Source organism: Anoplolepis gracilipes, chromosome 1, assembly GCF_047496725.1.
Source record: "Anoplolepis gracilipes chromosome 1, ASM4749672v1, whole genome shotgun sequence".
In the NCBI taxonomy this organism is placed as follows: Eukaryota; Metazoa; Arthropoda; class Insecta; order Hymenoptera; family Formicidae; genus Anoplolepis; species Anoplolepis gracilipes.
In genome coordinates this window covers 1,626,440-1,654,296 of record NC_132970.1, presented here as the reverse complement: position 1 = coordinate 1,654,296, position 27,857 = coordinate 1,626,440, and the positions used below count along the sequence as shown (strand labels likewise).

General features: G+C 30.7%; 4 protein-coding genes across 6 annotated transcripts; 2 read left to right on the top strand and 2 right to left on the bottom strand.

Moving 5' to 3' along the window:
- Positions 1–1,455: 1,455 nt before the first annotated feature.
- On the bottom strand, positions 1,456–9,917 carry LOC140663494 (alpha-tocopherol transfer protein-like). The gene is made up of 6 exons (XM_072887715.1): positions 9,759–9,917; positions 4,259–4,397; positions 3,712–3,871; positions 3,475–3,586; positions 2,585–2,948; positions 1,456–2,260 (listed from the first exon to the last, which is right to left on the bottom strand). The coding sequence occupies exons 2-6, from the start codon at positions 4,395–4,397 to the stop codon at positions 2,109–2,111; spliced, it is 927 nt and encodes a 308-aa protein (XP_072743816.1). The 5' UTR covers positions 9,759–9,917; the 3' UTR covers positions 1,456–2,108.
- LOC140663488 (uncharacterized) lies at positions 5,001–7,343 on the top strand. The gene is made up of 5 exons (XM_072887702.1): positions 5,001–5,158; positions 5,274–5,339; positions 5,684–6,177; positions 6,398–6,826; positions 6,913–7,343. The coding sequence occupies exons 2-4, from the start codon at positions 5,306–5,308 to the stop codon at positions 6,818–6,820; spliced, it is 951 nt and encodes a 316-aa protein (XP_072743803.1). The 5' UTR covers positions 5,001–5,158; positions 5,274–5,305; the 3' UTR covers positions 6,821–6,826; positions 6,913–7,343.
- A 2,118-nt stretch (positions 9,918–12,035) lies between the features above and the next one.
- Positions 12,036–16,380, bottom strand: LOC140666048 (uncharacterized). Of its 3 annotated transcripts, none has more exons than XM_072892780.1 (9): positions 16,265–16,380; positions 16,087–16,170; positions 15,376–15,785; positions 14,461–14,614; positions 14,097–14,291; positions 13,491–13,765; positions 12,764–13,057; positions 12,456–12,488; positions 12,036–12,354 (listed from the first exon to the last, which is right to left on the bottom strand). In XM_072892780.1, the coding sequence occupies exons 2-9, from the start codon at positions 16,160–16,162 to the stop codon at positions 12,274–12,276; spliced, it is 1,518 nt and encodes a 505-aa protein (XP_072748881.1). In that variant the 5' UTR covers positions 16,163–16,170; positions 16,265–16,380; the 3' UTR covers positions 12,036–12,273. The 3 variants fall into 3 exon arrangements, with proteins under 3 accessions (XP_072748881.1, XP_072748887.1, XP_072748897.1); XM_072892786.1 differs by having other exon boundaries at positions 15,376–15,782; XM_072892796.1 differs by lacking the exons at positions 16,087–16,170; positions 16,265–16,380 and having other exon boundaries at positions 14,097–14,285; positions 15,376–15,588.
- A 1,451-nt stretch (positions 16,381–17,831) lies between these two features.
- On the top strand, positions 17,832–26,598 carry Orco (odorant receptor co-receptor). The gene is made up of 9 exons (XM_072905214.1): positions 17,832–18,296; positions 18,777–18,911; positions 19,109–19,492; positions 19,864–20,118; positions 20,431–20,687; positions 23,513–23,612; positions 23,790–23,894; positions 24,100–24,255; positions 24,410–26,598. The coding sequence occupies exons 2-9, from the start codon at positions 18,777–18,779 to the stop codon at positions 24,458–24,460; spliced, it is 1,443 nt and encodes a 480-aa protein (XP_072761315.1). The 5' UTR covers positions 17,832–18,296; the 3' UTR covers positions 24,461–26,598.
- The last annotated feature ends 1,259 nt before the right edge of the window (positions 26,599–27,857 follow it).

Here is a 27,857-nt window from a genome sequence, read left to right as displayed (position 1 = left end):
TTGTCGCAAACATAACAAGTAACAGTACTGAACGACGGCGACGTGTCGTGCAATTATTCGAGATTGAAAGAATTAATCAGTATCGTGGAAGAACAATGTGACAAATATACTTTTTAATAATAGATTCACTAATTGTTATATGTTAAATAGTTGATTATAACATTCAAATAATGAGTACAAAAATAAATGAAATAATTTTAATAAAACGCATCAATAATCAATATATAATCACCATAGATTATACATGGGATGTATCGATTTTATTGGATACTTTCTTTAATCTTTTTAAAAAAAAAGCAGAAATTTGTATAAAAGCTTCTCCTCAGTTGGACAAGTTTTTCAGGTTGACTATTTCTCATTGCTATTAAATCACTGAAATCCAATGGTGGAAATAATTACCCCAGGAAATCGAGTGAACGCAAACGAAAATTCGAATAATTTCAGCGCAACGGTTAGACTGTCCCATGTAGCTTTACTGGATACGACATTTTTATTGTATCTTTTTTGTCGTTCCACTTTGAGACAAATTAATGATTGGCAATTAGCATCACAGTTGCTGTTAAAAAACTCATTTTTTCCCGAGAAGTCAGACAATCTTCGCGTCTTGTCACAAGTTCTCCGAAATTGTATATATATATTATTTTCTGACATACAATTTTAGTTATTAACTTGTTATAACATGTAATCACGAGAAATCATATAGATTTCTTATATGTACAAGCTATAATAAAATACTTGTTATTTATGAATCATTTACGTAGAACATAAAAATTTATATAATATTCAATATATTTGTAAAGAAAATCTATTATTAATCTAACAATTTTAACAATGAAAATTCATTCAATTTTAAGTTAATTATATAATATAATATAATTATTCACTCGATTATAATTTAATTTTATTGTAATTGTGCATTTTATTTCGAGATTTTATTCACGTAATTTTCGAACTGAGATGTCAATAAAAGATATCTCTAATTGAAAAATAAATATATTACGTTAATGATAAGTAACATCAGCTCTCTATATTTTTGTCTCTTAAAGTATAATTAATAGCGATTATTATTTAAACAAAATGTGTAAAGAGCTATTATCTTTTTCCTATTATTACATTCGTTCAAATAGAAAATCAATTTCATTATTTGATCTCTATTACATACATATTTCACTTTAATGACGTGTCTCAATGAGAATAATAAACTTTCTAATGTAAAAGTAAACATGATTTTTTAAATATTACGTATTATACATATTAATATTTTATGAGATTCTCTCTCTCTCTCTCCCTCTCTCTCTCTCTCTCCCCCCTCTCTCTCTCTCTCTCTCTTTCTTTCTCTCTCTTTTTTTTCTCTATATATGTGTTATAAAATAGTGTTTTCTGAAAGAAGAAACTTAATAAAATAATTTTTTAAAATATATTAATTTCTCATTGTGATTTAAGAAATAAAAAATATTTTTAGGATTTTATCATTGATATAATCTCACACATATAAAAATATTACATTTCAATCACATAAATTTCTCAAAGAGACGCTAAAATTTTAAATTATTATAATTTTAAGCATATACATTATCCGAAATGATCGGTATTTTCCAAGAGATTACAATTATATATCATCAAGAAAAATTTCTCTAAAAAATATATTTTGTTTTGACGTTATATTATATTAATAACGCTTTGTTAAATTAAAATCAATATTATAAATAGCGCACCTCTAATTATAAAAATAAATAAACTATTAATTTAAAAAATGCAAAATATATTCTATTATCGTTGCGTATTATCTTATACGCGTTATTTTTTTTTGTCAAAATATTTATTATCTCTGTTTAATTCGCAAGCGAGCTTTCCAATGAAATTGTTTTATTGATTGTCAATGTAAATTACTTTGAAAAAAATCGCAATAACGTATATAAATTCTGTATAAAAGTTCATAATTCGATTATAATGGTTTGAGAGGAAATTTCATTAAAATATTCATCACCCGGGCAAAACGTACGATCGGTCGATGTCGAAGTTTCTTCTCCTAACGTGAACGTACGTTCTAATTAACGATTGCCGTTGGCGATGATTACGTTGGGATACACTCTGTAACGTTAATCGATTTAATCGATGGTCAACTGCCTGAAAGATCCATCGATACCGAATAGATCATCATGCGTCTTTGGTTTATCTGGTCGCAAAGCCTCGTTAGCTTTCACGTTTTCCTGCTCCGCAAACCATGGTCCATATTCTTCCAATTTCTTCATCCAAATCTCTAAAAGATAACAAGCAACGTTTGTTAGAGGACTTATTTTAACATTAAAGATATTTAACGTATTTATCTTAATTATTATTCTGATATCTTATATAAATCAGAAGTCTCTTTATAAAAATATTTAATGATAGCAAAGATAGGAAAAATCTAAACTAAATTGAGGAAATTCGAAGAAATTAAATGACATATCGAAACACTATAATTTTGAATTAATAAAAATGAAAATATTAAATATTAATTATTAATATATTAAATATTATTATATTTAATTTTATTAATTCAAAATTATATAATATAAAATTAAATATTAATAAAATGTTGTACTGTGTATATCGATGATGGATCCGGCATCTCCGCCGTATTCGGTCGGCAGTATCTCCTTAGGTATATGTTTGTAGAGTGATTCGACGTCGCTATGCGTGAAGATGCGATTGCGTATTTTCTCTTTCAGAAACGGCTTGACAAAATTGAGAATCGTGTCGACGAGTGGACTGATATTGATTATGTGCACCTCTTTCACCTTTGCTGGATACGCCTCTTGTGCACAGACCAGAAACTTCTTCACTAACGTCGGGGTAAACTTGGCAAAGTACGCGGGTGTCGCGACAGAAGCGTCGAAGATATAAACATCCCCAGCAACGCCGTGGATCTCCTCCTTGAGGCGTACATCGCCGATCATGAATACCATCTAACAACAACAGATTTTGTTAAATTAACTTGAAAATAAAATGTAAGATATCAACGTACGATGTAAAATACAGTTTTCAAAAAACTGGGATCAGAATCGTTACAGTTTGAGTAAGTTAACTATCAATATTATAGATATTAACAAAAACAATATAAGGTGTCTCATTAAAAATGTCCCAAATTAAATAAAAATATGGCATTTCAAATGGGATACCTTGTAATAATAATAATAATAATAATAATAATAATGATAGTAAAAAAATTCTATAAAATATATACTCTTTAATAATAACAAATTCTTTTTTTTTTACAATAAAATAATAAACAAATTTAAATTTCTGTTTTATGTTATAGATGATAAAATGTATTTTTTTTCACAGGTATCAAAGCGTTTACAGAACATATTTAAAAAAATTGATTTCTAATATTTTTAAGTATATTATAAAATAATTAGATTGATTGATTTGACTTAAGAAAAGTGTGTATTTCTTCTTTAATCCATAATTGATTGAGAAGTAAATTTGTACCTTCATAGCTTCTGTGATATTGGAAACGGTTATTGGCAAGTCTTTAGAGCTACCTCGCATTAAAATCACACGACGTCCGTTTTTTGTTAAACCAGGCAATGCAGGCATTTGTCTGGAAGAAATAAATGAAAAAAAAAATTAATATTTATCTAGTAAATATATTTTTTATTTCACGCGTCTCTCTGAGAATGATTGAAACCTTAAACTATCACCAACGCAATCGCGATATTTCCTTACACATATTTCGCTACGTCTTGTAACGACTGTTTCGTTACATCACGATTAGAGAAAAATTCGGGAATCACTGCGCGCATCGTGAAATACATGTCCAGTTTTTGTTTGCATCTCTCTAAGGAGAATTTGGATCCGCGTAGAAACGTCATTATTCTTTGGTCATCTGAAAAGAAATCAGATTGAATTATTTCAAGTACCTTTGTAATTTTGTGATTAAATTTAACGTTTGTCTAATAAATTTCTCATAGCATCTCTTTGAGAATGATCGAAACTTTAAATTATCGCTGGAATGCGTATCGTGCAATTTCGATATTTTGTTACATACATTTTATTACTTCTTGCGTCGACAACTTTGTATCTGTGGTATTTAATAAATGCCATAATATTCCAAATTGAACGTTTTCTATGTTACGACACACACATAAAATCATAAATAGAAATCTATTTCGATTTTAGTCACGAATTATAGATTTAAAAAAAAACTTTACCTCGTCAAACTTAGAATAATGTGTTTTATGTAATTAATATGTAACTTAATCGAAAAATATACCATCAAATTGAGGTAAATGAGGTTGTTTAGCGAGCCATTCCTTAATCATCTCGAGGTCCTTATCGCGAGTCGCTGGATTCTCATTCAGCTCAAATCGTATCTGTTTAGACATTTCCTCTGTAGGTTGTACCAACAACATCTACAAATAGATTATAATAAAAAATATTAAATAAAAAATACACACCATAGATCAGCAAACAGAGAATTTTTATATAGCTAGAGACTATAAATATGTCGAATAAAATTTAATTTATTAGTATTTATAAATCAAATGCTCTCTAATTATAGAATATCTACATAAACATTCGTTGATGATAAAGTTTATTATATTATAGTAGATAGATAATCTGAGTGAGATTTTTGTAAAAATGAGAAAAATAAAAACATTTAATAAACCTTGTTAATCCTAATTGTAATATATGTATTATAATTTAGAGGAGCAGAGAGAAAGAGAGCGAGAGGGAGGGAGGGAGGGAGGGAGAGAGAGAGAGAGAGAGAGAGAGAGAGAGAGAGAGAGAGAGAGAGAGAGAGAGAGAGAGAGAGAGAGAGAGAGAGAGAGAGAGACAGACAGACAGACAGACAGACAGACAGACAGACAGACAGACAGACAAACAGACAGACAGACAGACAGACAGAGAGAGAAAGATTTATAAGAAGCAAAATTGAAAAATAAATTTTGTAAATATTATTGTAATATATACGTCTTATGATTTTACATCTATTCGAACATCATCTCTCTCAATGTCAAATACATAAATACATTATGTTGGCGGATTTTAACATTATGTATATAGAGATCGTGAGAGATACTTGTCTCCTTGTAATCTTACGTACATTTCGTAATTAGAAGTTAGAAAGTTTTATTTGCACTGTGTGGGAAGTTGTTTTTTTTTCAAAAAAGTAAGTTTTAAATTTTTAATAACAAGGCACTGCAAAGTTTAATTGTTTTAGACATATGTAAAATTTAATTTAAGTAAAGGAAAATAAATAATATCACTTGTTTATATATTATTAGAAAGAAGCAAAAAAAATATATTTTCCATAAACATGAAGAACGTTAAGAATAAATCCAGCAGTACAGGTATTTTCCTTTTATTATTATAAAGTTATAATTTTAAAATATATATGACGTGTTTATCTAAAATTTGTAATAAAAACTTATCGTTTTTATACTCAATCAATAATCAAAAATTGCAATTCATTTTTAATGCAAATTTTTTTGTTTTTTTATCGATATCACGAAATTGTATATTCTGACGAGAATCTTATAATTTTAATAAAAGTGTTTGTCTATTAAAAAATGTTATATAATTTTAATAAAAGTTTTCATGTATTAATAAATTATAACATATATATATATATATATATATATAGCATTGAGTCATTTGAATGAGAAATTTCATTAAAATATTTTTGTTCATTTAGAATCTAATCAGGAGAAAAAAGTTGAAAGAGAGCTGTTGAAACAGAACGCTAAGTTGAAAGCGTATGTCTCTCGGCTAGAAACTATAATTGAAAAATCCAAATCCATTAAATTGCAAATGTTAAAAATGACATTGATACAAGACAGTGAAATCACAAGCTCTTATATCCCGGATGTGCAAATGCAATTATGCCATAAGTTTCATCAATTCGTGGGATCCCGATGCCGAGAATTCAACCAAAAATTGAGATTAGTTTTTGAAATTAATAGTACCGAACAGGATGTCAAAAAGAACGATCTGTACGCAATAGAAATACTGATAGACAAAAACGGTCGTGGAAAATTAGGAAAGTGGGCGTTGCCTACTATCAATGTGCAAGAAATATTATCGCAACATCCTATCGATGATTTAAATAATGTAAAGCATTTTTTAAATAGCTGTAAGCATTACATTGATAGTTATCTTTGCCGCTTTAAGCAGCTTGAGGAATTGCGGGTAATTGAAAAAAAAACTATTAACATAAAGATTAATTATTGTTTGTTAAATACTAATTATTTGATTTTTCTCTTTTAAATTTTTTAATTACATTTTTAAACATTTTATAACAGTATTTTGAATGTTACATTTGTTATGATGTTCATAACAATTAGAATAGAAATACTTTTTTTTTTATATATATTGAGAAATTAAATTAAAAATATTTTTCAATTCTTAGGACTGTCTCTTTGGGGTTACAAGTATTGATATATCTCATAATCCAGAAATTACCGAAATTGAATTACACATATTACGAATGAAAGATAGAGATACTGACAAATTTTATAATGTTGTACTATATTTGTCTTATGAGTCTGCCGGTGTAAGGCCTTACAAATTAATCTCGACTGCAGATATAAGCAAACAGCTGCCGAGTCTAGATAGAAAATTGAACAAGTATTTTGGACCTTTCCTGAAAAAAAAGTTGAGTTTGGCATTCTTGGAGATCAGCAAATCACAAACTAAATTTATGTTTCCAAAAATTATAGTAGATCAAGATAGCTCAGAAATTTTCGATGAGTCAAACGAATTCAGTGAGGAATGTTCAAGGCAGTTTTTCTATCGATGCAATATAAAGGGTCAGAAAGCGAAAATGAAGTGAAACAAGGTGATGAAGTTACTTTATATGAAAATGAAACAAAAACTTTGCTTTGTGTTGAAAAAAGAGTGCCTATATAAATATTAATGTTACAGGCAGTACAAGGAGAGATGATTCTTCGGAAGAAGAGGAAGAAATTCAATCGCGTAAACATAGATGGTTGATAAAAATAAAGTCACGCGGTACAAAACGCTGTACATATAGATGGCAATATTTAAGAAAAAAATTGCAATTGAAATATCGCGAATATTGATAATCTATTTTGAACGTTGCAAGTGAAGTACAACTTCCTCTACAACAGAAGAAATCTGAATCATGCAAGAAGGGTACTGAATACGCAAATAGAAGATCATTAATCGTAAAAAAGTTCGCTGGAAAAAACGAAGGACAAGCAAAGTCCCGAAAAATTATAATGTCGAAATTTGAAATATGTGACATTGTTTCGAAAACTCGTGCAATTTAAGATGTGATAAAAACCTGTTAGAAGATATTGTATCTATTATAAAATATAATTTTAGTACACATATTTTCTTTTTTTTTCTAAATTAGAAAGCGTAAAATTGAATCACTAGGGAATAAATCGAACACACACCGTATCTGACTGTACATACATATAATGCCTATATAATTCCTTGTGCACGTGTTCGATTGCATGTAATGTGCACTACATGGATTACACAACTGGTTAAGATACCCATCGTTCTTATGTCAGGCATTAATGCTGACCAAAGCTGACTTGCTCAACCAAACTTTCTCTAAACTCGTCGCGGCTTCGCGGATGAAGAATCAAAGAGAATGTTTCTTGGCTTTTATCTTTTCTCGTTCTGGAAGCGGTCACATTGCTATTTGTACTTTTTTCTTTTATTTCTGACATTTTTCAGCGCCATTAGTTACAAAAAAGTTTATAATATCTCTATTATAGTTTGTATAAAAAAATTTGTTACATTTTATATAATCTCCTTATCGTTAAGAAAACAATTGTGTAAAACTCGATAGCAAAATGGTCACGTTAAAAAAGTTCAAACTTAAAAAGCAAAAGATGAAAGAATTTTGAAAAGTTTGTGTTACGCTTCTTCAATTACTTTCTCAATTTCTCTAACGCAATATAATATCTTCTCTCTTCAGAATAATTACACACACCATGTAAGCATTCTTGGTCACAGGATAAAACACGGAGAATTTGGCAAGCGTGAAAGTTTATGAGCATGTTGAAAGTGACAGGATGAAGTTCGTACTATTATAACCTTGCGACGAAAATGCAAATTGAAGACATTCCACATGGAATTATCTATTTTTCCATAAAGTAAGATTAATAAGATACTAACTTAAAATTTTCGTTACTAATTTAAAAAGTTTTAATATATTAAAATATATTAATATATAATAATAATTTTATTATAATATACCATATTATTAATATAAAGAATATAATTTTATCATTATTATATTATTATTTTTATTATTATTATATATATAGTGTTTTGTAAAGGTTGGACTATATGCAGTCATGTTCTTCTTATCAAGACAAACAAAAAAGTTTTTATAAAACATGTTCCAAAAACGCTCCGTTAAAAAATTAATGTCAAGTTAAGATTAAAAGATTAAAGTTAAGATTAAAATAAATTTCAAGATGTTAAAATACATGATATTTATTTAAAAGAATTTCTAAAAAAAGATTAAATAGATTTAAAAGTAATAATTTAACATATAATATACTTTTAAGTTAAACTTTGCATAATAATTAGATTGCTAAAGACTTTCAATGGTTGAAATTGATCGACATAATGGAAATAATGTGTTGATGTCATTTAATGGTTTAACTTCTATAAAATCAATCAATATGTGTCAATCTATTTGTTATAAATGAATGTTACTTGATTATGTTAAAAAAAAGATTTGAATTGAGACTTAATAAGTTATTACAATTGTACTTGAATATTTGTATCTTTAAAAATATAAAAATAAGATTAAAGAAGAATAAAGAAGATTTTATCTATTTAATCTTTTTACGTTTGATATTTCTATTATATTTTCTATTGTAAAATAAATTTAAAAGTATGATCAAAAACACAAAAAACTTTGAATTTAGAAAATATTATATTATGAAAAGTGGTTTGGAATTATTAGTACTAAAAAGTTGCAAGAAGAATTTTCTCAGAGTTAAAATATTGCAGATTCGTTAATGAGTAACTTAATATTAAATTTTAATATTAATGAGTAACTTAATATTAAATTTAAAAAGTATACAATCTGTTTGAATTACTTTTAAATAATGAAAATAATTTAAAGATATTTTAAAGACATTTTTTTTTTAATAAAATAAATAAAATTGAAGATTTCAGAAATGGTAACTATTCTAAGATGTTTTTATCATGACGATGTAAACAAACGAAATTGGACGTAATATTATTTATGCATATATATGTGATAAAATTTTTATTTTATTGGAAAAGTTATATTTTCAGAAAAATATTATTTTATCATATAAATATAAAATATCCAAATTTCTATCTATAAGTGTTCAGATCTTTCTTGTAATAAGAAGAAAATACTTTCACTGTTTATATTTTATGATCTTCACACTATTTGCGCATAAAATAAAGATAAAAGTATCCACTTGAAAAGAACTAAATATTAATCAGTTCATTCAGAATTAGTATTTTTATATTAGTATCTCAAGAGATTTCTAAATTTTATCTCATATGTAAATACACACAAATTAAGTGGTGGCGCGAGTAATAGATGAGATGAAACTATATATTTTTTTTGGAAGATAAATAGTCATGTGCGTTGAACGTAAATTTGATTACAATATATACAAATTACAATATACAATTTTTTTATTTGACACAAAGTACGTGAAATCGTAATATAAGGATATGTGGCGTAGGGGGAAAAAAAACTTTTTTTTATACATGGCGTACAGTAAAGTTAAATTTACCTTGACCGATGTTCAAGACGAATCAGACGCACAAACGGACACTCGACGTGCAAACGATCGCGACAACGATGACTCTCAGATTGTTGCGGAAAGAGAAATGAGCGGAGCGGCGAACTCGAGAGACGGCAAATGAACAACGGAGTGGGAACCGCGATTACTTCGTGGACCGGTTCTCCTTTATACCGTACAGGTGCCCCACTCTCGCTACACTTACCGTTATGATACACGCGGTAGAAAGAAAATCTGATTAATTAACGATTTTTAGGGGAATTCTTAATCAACGATCGTGATCGTTACTTTATATAGAATGGTTAGATGAGATTAGCTTACATTTAACAATGTGAGCAAATTTTCGCCTGAACTCACATTAAAAAAAGGAGCAGTAAATACGTAGAGAGCTCTCTTACAAACTCCAAAAAAAAGAATAATTTGCAACAATTTTAACAACACGCGCGGCTGCTTATATTATAAAATCATTATGGAAAATTTATGAGAAAAATTTATTGCTCGTTAATATAAAGAATTTAAAATTCTGCTTCTTTTCAAAAACAAATCATTCGAAACCATATCTGTACATATTCTAAAGCGTGACTTTTTTTAATAATAATTAAGCAGTAACCTAGATTCATTTCAATTTTTTTGCCATATAGATGCATTAATTATGAATGCTCATTGTTGAGAATGATTGATTATCAGAAGTATGTGATATTTTTTGCATAATTTGCATATTGTTGTAATGTTTTCTATGATAGTTAATCTATGATCATTGTATTACAGCGCAGATGTGCGTATAAATGTTATGCTGCGTCGTTAAAAAGATAAACGGAAGCGTATATTGCAAACAGGTGCATATTTTAATGATAATTCAAAGAACGAAGGAATTGACGCACTTGTTTGCACTCGCACGTCGTAACGTAACAGTGATAATTTCACAATCTCAATCTACCGATAGCCATTGCATTTAATTCCGAGATTTTAGAAACTTTATGAAATTGTACACTTATGTAACGTGAAAATCCTCGCCCGGTGAATGCACACATGTCTTGCTCCTGGTGCACACGCGCCGTCTTCTTCTCGCTCTGATAAACAAAATCTAAAACTTTCTTCTCAGGGGATCGATCCATGCCTTTAAATACTTCACATTTTCGACTGTTTTCAAGACAATTTATTTTGGAGAAAATATTCTGTGCTTTTTCAAGAACGTACACACGAAGAATATACAACGTGTCAGATATTAAAACGATATAGATTGATAAGAAAATTTTCGGCGTATGCGAAAGATTTTGCACAATTTTTATCACTCTAATTTCATTTCATTATGTAATCAATTATTTATTTATTGTGTGACTTATTTCCCGGTAAGCTTAAGCTAAGTGACGCGCGTTTCTGCTTATCGATGAGTACAGAGTCTTTGTTTCTGTGATTAATGGTTAAAAAAAAAAACTTAATTGGCATAGCGATTTAATGAGAAAATATGATAATCGCGATATTTTCTCGATTCTTTATATCGTATTCACTTCCGAGTGCATAGAACTACATGCTGACTAATCGCGGTCAGCGCCCAATGCCCTCGTCTTACTTTCTTTCGCGAACATAATCGCTCGTGTTGTTGCTACTACGTCGTTGTTGCACCAGCGTAAAATTACACGAATGACGGCGACCGTCATAATCGAAGGAATTTGCGTGTGTATAAAAGTGCCGGTTGCAATCGCCTGATTTTGAAATTGACCGAAATGAGCAAAAAGTCGTATCGAGTAAACGCACGCGGTAAATGCTGCCGCAATTACACCATAGAGTAAGAGAGAGCCTTGTTTTCATAAACTGACGTTTCCTTTTCTATATTCAAATTCAATTAAATTTTAATATATCAAAATAAACTTTCTTTGGGTGTTTCTCTCGCGACACACGCAAAATTTTTATTTTAATTAATTTTTTCAAAGAGAACGTAATGCGAAAGAATCGCTTTCCTAACTTTCTACCTTACATTGAATATATATATATACATTTGTAAGCAATTAAATTAAACTCTTGCCGAAATAAAATTGTTGGGAAATTCAACAAAGGATATAAAGCTTCATTGTTTGTTCTTGTATATACAAAGAGAACGCATAAATCAACCAGTGTGCAATCCTGATGCAATCAGAACAACAATATTTACATATTGCATTTATTTGCGAATTTAGTAAAAAATATAATGTCATAATTATATAACATTAAAATTTTTCCGCGCATTAATCTACCATGTACTTTTCTCATGTAATCAATATTATATATTTTTTTCTCTCTCTCTCTCTCTCTCTCTCTTTCTCCTTCTATCTCTTTTATAAAAGAAAAAATTATCAAAATTGTCAATCGGCATTCTTGGAAGAGAGATTGGAGTTTTCTCGCACATAAATATAGACGAGAAAAAGTGTAAGGAGATATAAAAATAAAAATTATGTCTCGTTGCTTTCATGAAGAAGCCCAAACGGCCATGATGACGATCGAGGCCGCGACACTGAGTGTTGTAGCGAGATCATATGGCATTGTCTTGAATAAAGTTGAACTTCTGAGTTGTTTCTCTTTCTCGATAATTATTGTCTTTGCTTACAATATCCTAAAAAAAAAGATACAGGCCCACAACATTCGTATTCATGTTTTTTATTACAAATGATTTTCATAAAAAAAAGATTAAGAATAAAATCGATACAAGCTTACTTTGACATTAGTGTCAGTCAATTTATTCGTTTCCTGCACAAAGATAAAGTAATATAATAATTAATATTAAAGTTATTATATTTAAATAATATTTATTTTCACAAATATATATTATTAATTATAATAATGAATAATTTAATTAATTAGCTATTCTACATAAAACCAGAGAATTTTTTTATTTATATTTTTTAATATGTATTATTCTGTGAAAAAATAAGAATTATATATATGAGTGATACAAGTTGTTGATATCAAACGAAAACATGTGATATTACCTCAGTTCTTATTTAATCAGATCTTTGCCTTACCAGTTTTTCAACGGCAGCCTTGTCTCTGGTAACTCGTTTCCGCGCTGACAGTTCTTGCGAGAAGATCTCGATTGGAAAATGTGAGACGATTGGAATATCGCGTCTCTGTCGATTTGTACATCCTGAACCGTGGCAATTGCTCGTAATCGCTTTTTTAATCGTGACTAGAAGTTCCTCGATCGCCACTACTTCTCGAAAAATTTCATTATTCGGTCCTTGTATGACGAACGGTACAGATTTCCTGTTCCCGACACAGACTTGCGTCATAACTATAAGAGTATCTTTCAGAGAAGTCTGTATCGATCAAGGTAATAATAATTAATATGTATCAGTGTGAGAATTCTTATTAACACGTAAGTATAAGTAATATTATAAATCATAAATCAGAACCAGCACAGTAAAGTGACACATCTAATAGATCAAACCGTCTAAATACGAATCGAAACGTTTATATTGATTTTGAATATATTATTGGCAATGCGATAATTTTTTGCGCTTTGTTTACTACGTTCTGATTTGCTCTGATTTGCTGATCTGAGTTTATTATTGTGTGTGTTTATACGAGAATCTATTATATAATTTTGTAGTTTATAGATAATATATTTTTCTTTTTTATTTATTTATGATATTTATATAATTATCCTGTAATTAATACACCTGACGTAGATATTCTACTGAAATGTAGATTTAAACTAGCTTTAAATATAAATATTCAATGAAATATTACTTCGCGTTGCACAAGATCGACAATGACAGTTTGTTCGTTTCCCGGCACAACAGCGACTAACATATAACCATTGTTGTTTGAGACAGACTTGAGCTTCTCGATCATATTTTTGATTAAATTAGTTACAGTTGGCTTAAGAGGAAACGACTGGTGCAATAAAAAATCATCTTCTGATATATCACGGTTCCTACTGAACAATTCGAGTAGAGACCGAAAGATTGCCATTCTAATTCTGGAGAACACATCAAAAACATCCCATGTGCCGTCATTCATCGCTGAAAAGATGAACAAATTCTTTAATAGTTTTCTATTTTTTTTTCTTTATAAATTAATCAGAAATTAGAAAGCTTTATCTATTGCTTATTTATGTTTTAAACTGTTGTTAGAATTATTGAAATTAATATTTTTCTTAATTATTTAATTTTATCTCTTTTATATATATATACATATATATATATATATATATATATTTTTTTTTTGTTTTAGATATTATTTGTAAAATGTATTAAAAATTCTTAATTTTTTGTACAAATATTTTTAACAAACTGATGAGAAGATTATTTTTTTTTATTTGTTCATTTCTTTGATTGTTTTATCTTGACTCACCTGTTTTAGGATCAACTGTAACCGAAGAAGAGACAGATTTCTCTTTGTCTCTCTCGTTGAAATCAATGATTTGCCAAGCGTTGTTAAAGTCATGTTTGTTCTCCTGTAGTTCTAACTTTACATCACTGTCTTTAGATACATCATCTTCATATTTAGGAAAGAATGGGATGGAGAAATTGCTACCGAAAACTGTGCCTATAATTGATAGTATCCATAAAATTAATAATCGATATAAGAAATACATACATTATATTATTTAAGATTTAATATATTTAACACATTCTCTAACGTACGTATTTTACAGATATATATTTTTTGATATATTAAAAATTTTGATTATTTGATAAACAAAACTTTTTTAAACCTGTTGTCATTCCTCTCACTTGTCTCGCCCAGGACAACAATTCTTCGATATTCGAACCAAGAATACGCTCGCAATCGCAATCTTTTTCTTTGTTTTCAGAAATTAACGCGCTATTCAAGGAGATATCAGTAGTTTCTGTTTTGCCATGGCATCTCTAATTAAGGATGTTAATTATACATAACATATATAAGCATTTTTTTCATTATTTATCTTTTTTTATATTTTACATTAATTAAAACAAAATGTATTATTTACAGTAAAACTATATTTAAATACTTTTTTTTAATTCTAATGAGAGCAGAGTTTGATAAAAATATAGTACCCACAAATTAGACCAATGATTAAAAAGATGCATTTATTTTTAGGTTTGTAACGTTAAGAATCTGAAAGAATTATAAAATTCAATTTTTACAATGTGCTTGAGGAGTCTGAATTCTTAATATTATTTTTTTATTTATATTTCGTGATTTAAATCTGAGATTCAAATTATACAAATTAATTTCTTGCGTATGCATGCGCATAAACAGAAAGGAAATTAATTTGTATAATTTGAATCTCAGATTTAAATCACGAAATATAAATAAAAAAATAATATTAAGAATTCAGACTCCTTATAACACAAACATTGTAAAAATTGAATTTTATAACTCTTTCAGATTCTTAAACGTTACAAACCTAAAAATAAATGCATCTTTTTAATCATTGGTCTAATTTATGGGTACTATATTTTTATCAAACTCCGTTCTCATTATAATTAAAAAAAAGTATTTAAATATATTTTTACTGTAAATAATACATTTTGTTCTAATTAATGTAAAATATAGAAAAAAGAGAAATAGTGAAAAAATCTATTTATTCATGGTTTTCTTTCTGTAATTATTTGGAAATTATTAGTTAATACGATTAAGGGGATACTTGTAGAAATCCTTCAATCGCGAACGGTAGTCTGCTTTTATAATCTTTCCACAGATCGTCTTCCTTTTCTTTATCCTGATTTCTCTCATCGATCAAAAGCAGAATGACATTTCGCGGAATATTAGTAACATTAGTTTTTTCTTTAGAAAAATCAAATGCATCATTTCTCATTGTCGATTCTGTATTATTGACAAATTTCATTCTGATCTCTGCACTTTCAGTTGTCGCTTTCTTGTCACGTGTCCGATTCTCTGCCATACTTTCTATCAGTTTTGTCGACACTTTTGCATCCGCAGCTTGCAATATTTTGTCCGTACTTGTTACCTGCATTTTGCCGTTCAACGCGGAGTCGACCCTTTGATAAGTGTCCAAAGACGGTGCCATGTCCCACGTGGGTAGCACGAGCGCTGCTAGTGTAACATAAATCACGGGTTAATACACAAGCATGTAATGACAGCACATTTTTTCGAGAAAAATATATTTGAAAGAGGCACATTATGCATTTGTATACATATTTTTTCAGAAAAAAAGGAGAAAAATGTTATGAGACATAGTATAGAGATACAATCTGAAATAGTAAGTCTTGAAAAATAAAGCTAAAAGTCAACTGAATAATGATAATTATTATTGCATTTACTTATTCTCAATTATAATTACAAATGTGACTATTCAAACGAAGCGAAGACAAGAGCAAAGATTGACGTCCGATACCTGAACGATCCATCGTGAATCCAAAGGAACACGTCATCGCCGACCATAGCACCGCAAAGATATCAAGATAAACCATGATGTTTTCTATTTATTATATAAATTAAATTAATTTAATGTTGTTATTAACACGATTGAGCGTAATTTATCCATAATTATGTGAATTTCCTTGTACGCTCACCTTTGTGTAATCGATTTCTGACAAAAAATAACAGAGCACAAAAATGCACAGTTAATGCGATTATTTGCTTAAGGATTCGTCGTTCGATCTCGGTAAATACTATGTAAGAAGATACATATGTCCTTCTTGTTTCCTTTTCAAAAGAACAACTAGGTCACGCTGTCACTAATCAACAAAATCGGTTGCCTGAACAACCAAATGAATTATTATCTACGCAATAATCAAAATAATTTGCAACATTTTTCGATTTATTACATATTTACTGATAAATTGAGTTATTTTTAAGCTAATTTTTAAGCATATGTCTTATATATACTTTGATAATAATTCAAGTTATTTGATTTACTGTTTGAATTCAAACGAAAAGATGAAATATATCTTTATATTTGAAATAGAATATTGAAATAGAAAATTTAAATATATTACACGCGAGATGTAAACGTGTAAAACACTCGACATTGAGAATTTTCTACTCTCACGTTTCGTAAAACATGAATTCGTAATGACATAATTAATGGACTATCGCATCATCATACTCATACATGATATAATTGACGGACTATCGTATCATTATACTGGGGTGAGGTCTATTGCCCTACCTTAAATAATAAAGTATTCATTGTGACTTACGATCCATGCTTACAAGTCATAACAGCACGACCCCCGTTTCAAGTCGATACGTGACATATTTAACCGGTGAGACTTACATAGGTCAGTCGACGGTGAACTACGTTCAGCCGATTTATACTATTTGTTTTACGTCATTCATTTCGTATGCATCCACACTTTGCGTACGAATTTATTCATCTTCATCGACCAACTCCGACTTACGTACGTGATGACGGTACTCTAGCGAATTGCCATTCGTGTTCGCAAGGATTTGCACATGTAAATGTTTCTACGTAAAATCTTTCGTGTAAGTATTTTGAAAGAAGATAATGATTTTTATCGGTCAATATTTTCTATGGAAACAAATTGATTGTACTATATAATCTTTGATTATTATTAATTGTATTATAATATAATCTTGTTTAAAATCTATCATTTAAATTAAACTCAATCACTATAAGAAATATTATGAATATCGATTGAATATGTCATCAAATTTTGTTTGCAAGGTATATTTGAGATATATATAAGAGATCGCTTAATAAAAATAGACTGAGGAGGAAAAATATCAATATGCATTATAAAAAGATAGGATAAAATAATACGAGTTTAAACAAGTTTAAAGATCATAAGATACATTTTTTACTTTAACGTTGATACAAACATGTGATATATTAACATTTCGCGTCATATCTTTTAATCTCCTTTGATATCGTTATTATGTTTAAACTGGCAAAGAGAGAGTTAACGAGATGAAAGTAGTAAAATTATCCGGACAAAGTAGTGTCATAAAAAAATTTTAGATAAAATCGACGATACGACAATGTTTGATAAGCGGAAGCTTTGTTTCACCAGTTGCTGCTCTAAGGCATCTTGGAACTTTTAGAATGTTTTTCTTCGTTAAAACTTTCTTTATGTTGAAAACTGCATGGAGCACACGACAGTGTGCGGTTTGAATTATTAAGAAGATTATAGACCTTATACACCGTCGGGGACTGAAGCTGATGGTGCTTGAAACGATATGGCGTCGGAGGAACGTCGCGCAGCGCATGACAAAGTGGTCTGCGCCTGGATACCAACCCCCCATTGGTCCACGTTTGGTATTTACCCTGTTGGAAGGGGTTTGCTTCCGCTAGGGTAGTGGCGGTAACAGTGGTCAGGTCACAGGGGATTGGAAGAAGACGAATAGGAGCAGAGGGTACTTAGACTTCGGCCAAAGAGACTGTTGTTCGCAAACAACGAGGATCTATCGCAAAACGACGACTGATGGCAGGCCGGCTAGTTAGTTTGCTCTTCTTCGTTCTTCTCGTATATCTGGCACGATTGCTACAACGTAATCGCGAGGCGCTGAAAGCCGCGTCGTAATTTACACGAAGTCGACGAGTTCTTTCCTCGTGATCTTGGACACATCAAAGCTACCAAGGTAGGACTTACAACGAAAGAGTACTTTCCGGACAAAATTATATAGAATATGAAACTATTAAATATAATTAAAAACACTTTTAAAAAATACTTAAAATTTTAGATTTCTCAGTCAATTATGAAACGTATTTTTTATAAAGCTGAAAATAATGTATAAATATTTAAAGAATCGTCATAAACATAAAAAAGTCTTCACTAAATCTTGTAGATGTTGCATCATCAGAAAAAAATTATTTAACTAAAGAACCTTCGCGAGAGCCTTTAGAAAGTGTTTGTATTATTTGCTATTAAACATTGAAAAAATACGAATTATACGATTTTACGCGAGAGAAGAGTCGCTTCTGGAAATTTCGTTGGCACTGCTTTATGTATGTCTAGTGGCCCTGTAACAAATGATGCAGGTCACAATGTGCGCGTTAATGCAAACGCTAGCTGTAGTGTTGCTAAGAAATTTTAACAATTACAATCCGTTTACCCGCAGATGATGAAGATGAAGCAGCAGGGCCTTGTGGCTGATTTAATGCCCAACATAAGGGTCATGAAGATATTTGGACATTTCGTATTCAATTATTATAACGATAATTCGTCCAAATACTTGCATAAAGTATATTGTTGCGTAAGTATATTATGTATTCCCGCACGTTTCCTTATAAATTCACAATATTTTATTCTCGTTCCATCAAAATTATGGAGATATTTAAATTAAGTTTAATTACTAATTTACAAGTTTAATCGCTAACTATATTATTTTTTGTTTGCCTTCAAATATTTGTGGCTCATGCGGAAACATCCGGGCACTACTGTTCTTTTCAGGTGAATCTATTCCTACTGCTGTTGCAATTTGGTCTGTGCGCTGTGAATCTAATAATCGAGAGCGCCGACGTCGATGATCTCACGGCCAACACAATCACCCTCCTCTTCTTCACGCACAGCATCGTCAAGCTCGTCTACTTCGCCGTAAGGAGCAAATATTTCTACAGAACGTGGGCGATATGGAACAATCCGAATTCCCATCCGCTCTTCGCTGAGAGCAACGCCAAATACCACGCAATCGCTTTGAAAAAGATGAGGCTACTGCTCTTCTTAGTCGGCGCCACCACTGTGCTCACCGCGATAGCTTGGACCACTCTCACCTTTTTTGAGCATCCCATCAGAAAACTCGTAGATCCAGTCACGAACGAGACGACGATTATTGAGGTAATGATTCAGACTTGACATTTTTAATTATTTTCTAGTGAAAAATTGAAGAGTCGATTTTAATGACAATGTTAGTTATAATAAAACTTTGTTTAGTTTTATTTATAATTTAGTTTTAAGTAAATTATAATAAATCATATACAGTATATTAATTAAAATAATATCAATAATTAATAATAAAATAATAATAATAATAATATATAATTAAAATGTTTTCAAATATATATTTTTTTATTTTCTTCTTATATATATATATATATATATGACACGTTATATATTGTACATACACAACTATAAATTACGTGCAAAAGTCGCGTTGTGTAATTTTAATTTTATTCCACGTATATAATAAAATTTATATTTTCTTATAGTTACCGCAACTGTTGGTCCGTTCGTTCTATCCGTTCGATGCCAGAAGGGGAATAACGCACATATTGATGCTCATATACCAATTCTATTGGGTGCTCTTCATGCTTATTAACGCCAATTCGTTGGATGTTCTCTTCTGCTCGTGGTTGCTATTTGCTTGCGAGCAACTGCAACATCTGAAACAGATCATGAAACCTCTTATGGAGCTGAGCGCAACTTTGGATACAGTGGTTCCTAATAGCAGCGAACTCTTCAAGGTATGTAGAATTTCTATGAATTTTTTTCTGATATAATGTCACATCTCAAGCGTAATCTAGATTGGTGTACAAAATCTAAATTAATCTTTCAAAGTTGAAATTGTGGTGTCCATCAGTAAAACCAGTATGAAATTTCATTTTTCTTTTACTTTACATATTTTGACATGTAACAGACAATTTTTATTATTTAAAAATTATCATTTATCTACAAAAAAAAACTAATTAAGCAACGCAAAATCTGAAAAATCATACATAACGATAAATATACCTTTCAATTTTATGTAAACGATTCTTTTTTATGCTTTTTTATAGGCTGGTAGCGCGGATCATCTCCGTGAATCGGAGAATAATCAGTCTCAATTACCAGCACCACCTCAAGGTGATAACATGTTGGATCTCGATCTTCGTAACATATACAGCAATCGGCAGGATTTCACGGCGACCTTCCGGCCGACTGCCGGTGTGAACTTCAACGGTGGCGTAGGACCGAATGGGTTAACGAAGAAGCAAGAGATGCTCGTGAGGAGCGCTATCAAGTACTGGGTGGAGAGACACAAGCATATTGTCAGGTGAGTCCGTTAATCTTGTTCGATTTGCTTGACAAGTCGTCAACTGTCAATCGATGTTAAATTTTTATATAATAAGAGGAGGCGTAGGATAAATCGCGTCAAGACCGTGCGAGATAAAAGATTCAGTATCGAATATTGTGATGAGAGATGCAAGTCGCCCTCATACTCTACTTACCTACTGAAGACGTATAATTAATTCATGCGACTCTTCTATTCTATGAGTCAACGACGGATCACTTCTTTGAAAGTTATCTGCATCTTGCGTGAACTAGTGACCCAGAATCTTGCATAAATTGCATGTTTTCCCGGCATGTATAAAATATTTAGTATATAGAGGCATCATACTGACCCCATAGAAATGTGCTAACACTATCCCTTCAATTATTAAGAAGCGCGTGTAACAAAGTTATCAAATATTGCACAATTAAATCGTGAATATTTTAATATATGCATAACCGTTCTATAAATATTTTCAAAAATATATATTTTTTGATACATTAAATATTTAATATATACATATAAAATTAACAATAATAATAATAATAATATAATAATAATATAATTTAATAATAATAATACAATAGTCTAAAAATTACTGATCTACCGCCAAACACATACATACCGCTCCAGAATCTGTCATCATAGACACATGCTCATTTACACAAAAATTCTTATCAGACACAACTCCACGGTCATCATAATAAATTACAATAGCCTATTTCCAATTTGCCGCAGCCGATGGAGTTAGTAACTACCTGAATAATATCGGAGAAATACAAAATAATAATAATAATAATAATATTTACATAAATATATATATATATATATATATATATATATATTATATTTGACGTATATTAATTTATAATACTCATTTGTAATACTAATCTGTAACATTGGTAAAATCAAAATTTTATAATTTTGATTGAAAAATAGAAGAGTAAACAATTTTAAATAAAAAAATTACAAAATTATATTCTTTACTTTAACATACATAGTGATGTAATTATTACAAGGTTTACTTTTCAAGGTTTAAAACTCCTATAATATTTGTTTTGACAGTTTCAAGGTATTTTAATAACACCTTATTGACCGTAACTATAATACTATACTTTACCATACATGTGCGAAATATTTAACACATAACTGATCAACATCTCATTAAATATGATATGAAAGTGTTCGCAAGACAGTTGCATTCCAACGTACAGTTAGATTTCAAAATTAATTGAAAAATCGTAACATTCAACGTCACTCGTGACATTTAAAGACACTCGTTAAACTTTGCAATGATTTTGAAATCTAATAAAGCAACTTGTTTAATTAAAAAAAAAAAAATCAATATTAATTATAAATGTGAATCGACGCTGCACGTGTTTCTTAAACATAAATAAAACTCAGTTCAAATAGCAGGCTATTTTTAATATCTTATATACAACCCGATAACTGATAATGTCCGATGATGGTCATATCACAATTTTGCCGAAATAAACCCTGATCTTTTTTTTTAAGCACATTATACCTTGTAAAATTCTGCGTATAGGAAATGCATGATCGGTGGAAAACACAAAATTACTCGTCGAGAAAGAACGGCGCGAACGGATACCGTGTTCCTGTAGGTTCGCGGGGGTGCCCGAAGCCACTCGTCGGTTGGCGCAGGGGATGCGCGTATTCCCACGGTTGTGAAGTATTTATTTCTAAGAAAGCGCGATATTGACCGCAACAAGGGTCGTGTATTGTACGGACTGTGTGATTCACGCGGAGATCTTCGTGTTTGTAACTCTCGCGTTCACGTGTAAGTGAATGCGCACACGTGGTTCGCGTGTGTCACGCGCGGTGTGATGACAGATTTTTAGCCACAAAAGCTGAGACCTTTCGAATGACGTTTCGCGCCTATTTTATTGTATCCGACAAAGCGTTGCTTCTCGCGTGACAGCAGGTTGATATAGATGATTTATTATTTTTTTCTTTTTTATTTTTGTCTTTTTCAATATATCTTTAATGACAAATTAATCTTGATTGCCATAATTTTGATCTCTTTAAATATGAACGTATCCCTCATACGTTTCTCAATTATCCTGAAAATCTTAAAAATTTATAAATCTATAAATTTTCTATTTTTCTATTTTAACTTCTTTTATTATCAATAATTAATATCACGCTAAAAAAATTGCAGATCATTAATCTCAGAATTCTTAAAAAAATTATTACTGTTGATATGTTCTAAAATTTAAAGATAAACAATAAAAATTTGTGTCATCACCTTCGTATATCGGAAGTAAAAGATATTGACCGCGACGGAGGTCATGTCCTATAGGTTAAACTAAGTAATCTAAAGAAATGAAGAGTTTTTATGTATCTCACTAGATGTTTATATAATTGAAAATTTCAAGAACTTCATGTCTTCAGGCAAATAATTTTTAGAAATATTGAACGTATTTGCATACAGTTTTACAAATTTGATTCTTCATGATAGCGATGACCTCAGCGTGACACGGTATAGACTATCGTATTTTCTTCAAGGCGTTTCGACATATGTATCGATCATTCACTTACAGGGAACAGCATTAACTTGGCGAACGATCGGTGAAATAAGATATAATACGTGGTGAAACGAAAGACATTTGTCCATCGTTATTCAACTTATAATTAGTTTTAATCACTTATTGTTAGTTTAGTATGAAAATCGAGGGTGGCTATGGATATTATGAATACATCATTTATAAGTCGCTTGTAAATGGCTCTTAATGGCAGCATAAGTTATTCGTAGAAAACGTCATCCGTATAGAAAACAATTAGCATTTAATAATTGTTGTTTTGTATAGATTGGTCACCGCAGTCGGAGATGCATACGGTTTCGCTCTTCTACTTCACATGCTGACAACAACTATCACTTTGACGTTGCTCGCCTATCAAGCGACAAAGGTGAGCATCGTTGTCTGGTCATATTCTTTTTCAAGGTCTTGAACAAATGACCTATCGACCGTATAAATTAGTAAAGCAAGTAATGCAAAGTCGATGAAGTTAATGCGAACTCGAATATATTAGAACATATAAGAATTAAGAATTCATACTAATACGTTTGAGTCTTAAATGTTACAGGTGAACGGTATAAATGTTTACGCGGCCTCCACGATCGGTTATGTGCTCTATACATTTGGTCAAGTCTTCTTGTTCTGCATATTTGGAAATCGTTTAATAGAAGAGGTACGTAAACAAGTAGACTTAATATTTTATCTAACATTTAAAAATAAAAATATGTTTAAAAAAAGTACAATATTGTAAGTAAAAAAATACAATAAGCGTAAAACAAAGACAAAGAATTATGCTTTTTAACAAAACTTTTAAAGAAATACATCGTTAAAAGTCGAATTAATTTTCGCCAAATAATTGTCTTAAAATCTTTGCACAGAGTACTTCGGTGATGGAGGCGGCTTATTCTTGCCATTGGTACGATGGGTCAGAGGAAGCTAAAACCTTCGTACAGATTGTATGTCAACAGTGTCAGAAAGCTATGTCAATATCAGGAGCGAAATTCTTCACGGTGTCTCTAGATCTCTTTGCTTCGGTAAGATTGAAAATTTATATTTCTTATTATTATTTATCTTTCTTTATTATTTTTTTTCTTTTCGTTGTAGTTCCTCAATTTCCTCGATTAATTCCATCGAGATTATAACGAAATATCCCTTCGAATATTACAATTGTTTGATACAATTTTGCAGGTATTGGGAGCTGTAGTAACTTATTTCATGGTGTTGGTGCAACTGAAGTGAACATTTGGATTTGTGCGTTCCGGATGCGGACGCAGCATCTCGTATTGCACGCGGCTGTGCGAAATTATATTTTTTAAGATGTTTACAAGAGACCAGATGTGGAGTATTCGTATTCGAAAAGATTTTTGTAAGAAGATTCCTGCGCTTTTACAAATGTATGTAGCGAAATATTAAGTGAAAAATTTTAAAAGAAGTTACACAACAAAATAGAAAAAAAAATTATTCTTGCATTTACTTAAAATCATATAAAAGCAAAACAGCATAAATTTTCTTTTATATCATTACACAAATCAATGAAAAGAATTAGCAGTTTTTTTAGCTTGCAAATTTCAACGCATAGCGCTTTATATGATTTTCTTTTTTGTATTTATCGTGTATACAAGTGCAATTATGAAAAGGACAGAGACAACATAAGCATTCTCGTGGCGATTCTTTTTCGTCTCAAGTGCAATTAATTTGACGCAAGTCTCAATGCTTACGGGGAAGATATACGCTAATATCGTTCAAAGTGTACTGTATACTGTGACAGCTCGATATATCGATAATATATAATCAATAAAGTTCGACAATGAAATAATTGAGAATAATATATTAATATATTAATAAATATACGCAAAAGAGTTATCGTTTTTATTTAGTATATAGCGTTGTTCAGCATTCTAGTGTAATTATGTTCTCGAGCATACTGTATTTCAAAAATTGCGTCCAAAAACGACAAGATAAAGCGACGCTTGTACATTAACAATATAGTCTGAATAACGTGTAAATAGGATAAATAAGATGATTATATTTTCTAGTAATAGGACAGTAATTCGCTAATATTAAATTTTAGCAATGACACACGCTTTATCGTACGTATGCAAGAAGCAGCTGCATTTATCTTGATGCAGTTAAGCGCACGTCAATTTTTTTACTAATTATATTTCTTCGCATTTAATATTAAAATTAAAAATTAGGTTACATAAAAATATATTGCTATTTATATATAGATAGCTTACACCAGATTATTTATATAAATGTCGTTTTTTTATTTTATCTTGCAAATTTTACAGCGTACTTAATTGTTACATAAACTTGCTTTTCGTTTGCTTTCTACCTCTTTTGAATCTGTCTCTTAGTAATGACAGAATTTTATTATAAGTCTCAGATACATTTTAGTCTCTCTAGCACAGAAAATGCGTTTTGACACGTAATATGATTTATTAATCTCCATATTTATTGTCACTTAACCTTCCGAGAGGATAAACTCATCGATTTTATTTCTTGTCATGTATTTACTAAAAGATTAAAGCAAGAATTCGTCTATCAATGAGAAATATGTGATCGCGAGTTAAATAAAAATCTTTGTTGCTTTGTAAAAGCGAAATGAAGATTGTCTTGTTTCTCGATAATAAGGAAAGCGGCGATACACAATTAATGTGGTACGTCAATTATTAAATATGGTACAATTATCAAATGATATTTTGAGACTTGGGGATCTAATAAACATATATATATATACATAAATATAGAGAGAGTAAGATATATATATATATATATTTTCATTATATATACGTAACGCCACATGCGTGGATGAAGAAACGTATACCTAGTGTACCTCGCTTTTTATATTTCATAATAATAATAATATATCTCGATGTCTCAAGTAAAAGATAAATATTTCATCACAATATTTCGTCTAAGATGTTCAAGAGAATATTTGCACCGTGCATGACTGCTCATTCTGACCGTTGTATTATAAATATATAGGATCGACGCGGATATCGTTTTACGAGACGACGCGAGATATTTTTATGTCCTTTGTCGCGGGAATACAGCAAGAAATCCGACGTATATTATTGAGAAGAGAAAGAATAGCGTAATATATTCTAAAAAAAAAAAAAACATATCGTTTTAACGCAAATAGGCGAAAGCACGTCTGACGATATCCGACCTCGATCTACTTCGATAATTAACGTATCATTAACGTATAATAATAATTACGTGAAATAATAATTACGTGTAATAATAATTATGTGTATATTACCGTGTAATCAACTGACGATAATCACAGTATTATCAAATAGTTTTTCTCTATGTAAAGCTATATATGTACTATATTTATTTAATAAAACCTTGATATAAACGTTCGTAATAAATTCCGGGGTGTTGGGTGAATTCAGGAGAATTTAAATTCTTATTTTGTGTACGCTCGAGAAAGTTTAGAATATTATGTTTCCGCTGTAATAGTCTTGTTGCAAAATATCGTCTTTCACGGTGAATCACAGCACCTGGTAAGAATTTCTTACGCAAGTGCGCTCCGTTATAAGACACATTTGTAGAAAATAAAAGTTATAGAAGGAAAGCCGAAACGTATATACTCGTTATGTTACAGTAACATCGCGAAAGCCTGGTCTCATTTTGTCTCAGGAAATTCAATAAATTAGAGAGCCACAGGTTTCTCTTTATTCGATTGGATTGTTGCTTGCGGAGAGCACAATTCTCCTTCCGACACACGTAGAACGTAGCATCTTGTATAAACACGATTTACGACGGGATCAAGTATAATTGTGCAAAGAATGCACGCGCAAGAGTTAGCAGGAAAATAGGATTACGTTAGACATAGAAAAAAGGATCATATCTCGTTGCTCTTTACTTGTAATATTACACAGAAAAATAACAGAACAAAATGAAAATGAATTTTTTTCTCCACAATTCAATTTTTTATATATACATTACGTTTTCTTATTATTAATAAAGATTCGATGCGAAATATTGAGATAAATATTTGGCGTATAAATAAAACAAGATATATATACGCGGCTGCGCGCTTTCGCTTTTTCTCCCAGCTTCGCATCTTTCCAATATTGATAAAATATTGACGTACGAGGGTACGCAAAGATGTTTTATATATATATATCTCGGGATGAGGGGTAGAAGCAACGGATCTATTGACAGCGCTTGTGAAAATAAGCATTTAACAAACCGAATGAGAAATTGGCGCGCCCGTTGCTTCGACAGTGGGTTCGGAGTTGTACGCAGGCGCAAATCGAGCAGGCATCTCCGAGCTTCTAGGGGTAGTTTCGATCGTCCGGGGGATGCCTCCCGAGACGCCTCTACCCTCGTGCGTGCTTCCGCGATGCTGCCTATACCGAGATCTCACGCCGCCGTCGTTATCGTGACAGTGACACGTCTGCGGAGCGCGTGGTGTCAATCTCACGCGATCGCATAATTCGAGAATCGGGTCGTCGATCGAGAAGTCCTCGAGGCTAGACCTCGATATCCCGGAAGAGAAGACCTTTGTGGTCCGACAAGAGGATTCTGCGATCGTGCATCGCCGTCGGTAAAGAAAGATGCACCGACTGCGCCGAAGTGAGATCAGCTGATGGCTCTGTCAAGGACAAGATCGGAAGGATTC

Excerpts from the sequence above, each read along its gene's own strand:
- Orco (XM_072905214.1), top strand. The coding sequence starts at position 18,777 with ATGATGAAGATGAAGCAGCAGGGCCTTGTGGCTGATTTAATGCCCAAC. Across the intron at positions 19,493-19,863 it reads ACGAGACGACGATTATTGAG|TTACCGCAACTGTTGGTCCG; the intron begins GTAATGATTCAG and ends ATTTTCTTATAG. Across the intron at positions 20,688-23,512 it reads AGACACAAGCATATTGTCAG|ATTGGTCACCGCAGTCGGAG; the intron begins GTGAGTCCGTTA and ends TGTTTTGTATAG.
- LOC140663494 (XM_072887715.1), bottom strand. The coding sequence starts at position 4,397 with ATGTTGTTGGTACAACCTACAGAGGAAATGTCTAAACAGATACGATTT. Across the intron at positions 3,587-3,711 it reads CAAGACGTAGCGAAATATGT|ACAAATGCCTGCATTGCCTG; the intron begins GTAAGGAAATAT and ends TATTTCTTCCAG. Across the intron at positions 2,261-2,584 it reads ATCCATCATCGATATACACA|AGATTTGGATGAAGAAATTG; the intron begins GTACAACATTTT and ends GTTATCTTTTAG.
- LOC140663488 (XM_072887702.1), top strand. The coding sequence starts at position 5,306 with ATGAAGAACGTTAAGAATAAATCCAGCAGTACAG. Across the intron at positions 5,340-5,683 it reads GAATAAATCCAGCAGTACAG|AATCTAATCAGGAGAAAAAA; the intron begins GTATTTTCCTTT and ends TTGTTCATTTAG. Across the intron at positions 6,178-6,397 it reads AGCAGCTTGAGGAATTGCGG|GACTGTCTCTTTGGGGTTAC; the intron begins GTAATTGAAAAA and ends TTCAATTCTTAG.
- LOC140666048 (XM_072892780.1), bottom strand. The coding sequence starts at position 16,162 with ATGGTTTATCTTGATATCTTTGCGGTGCTATGGTCGGCGATGACGTGT. Across the intron at positions 13,766-14,096 it reads TACAGTTGATCCTAAAACAG|CGATGAATGACGGCACATGG; the intron begins GTGAGTCAAGAT and ends TCATCTTTTCAG. Across the intron at positions 13,058-13,490 it reads TCGATCTTGTGCAACGCGAA|ACTTCTCTGAAAGATACTCT; the intron begins GTAATATTTCAT and ends TGATCGATACAG.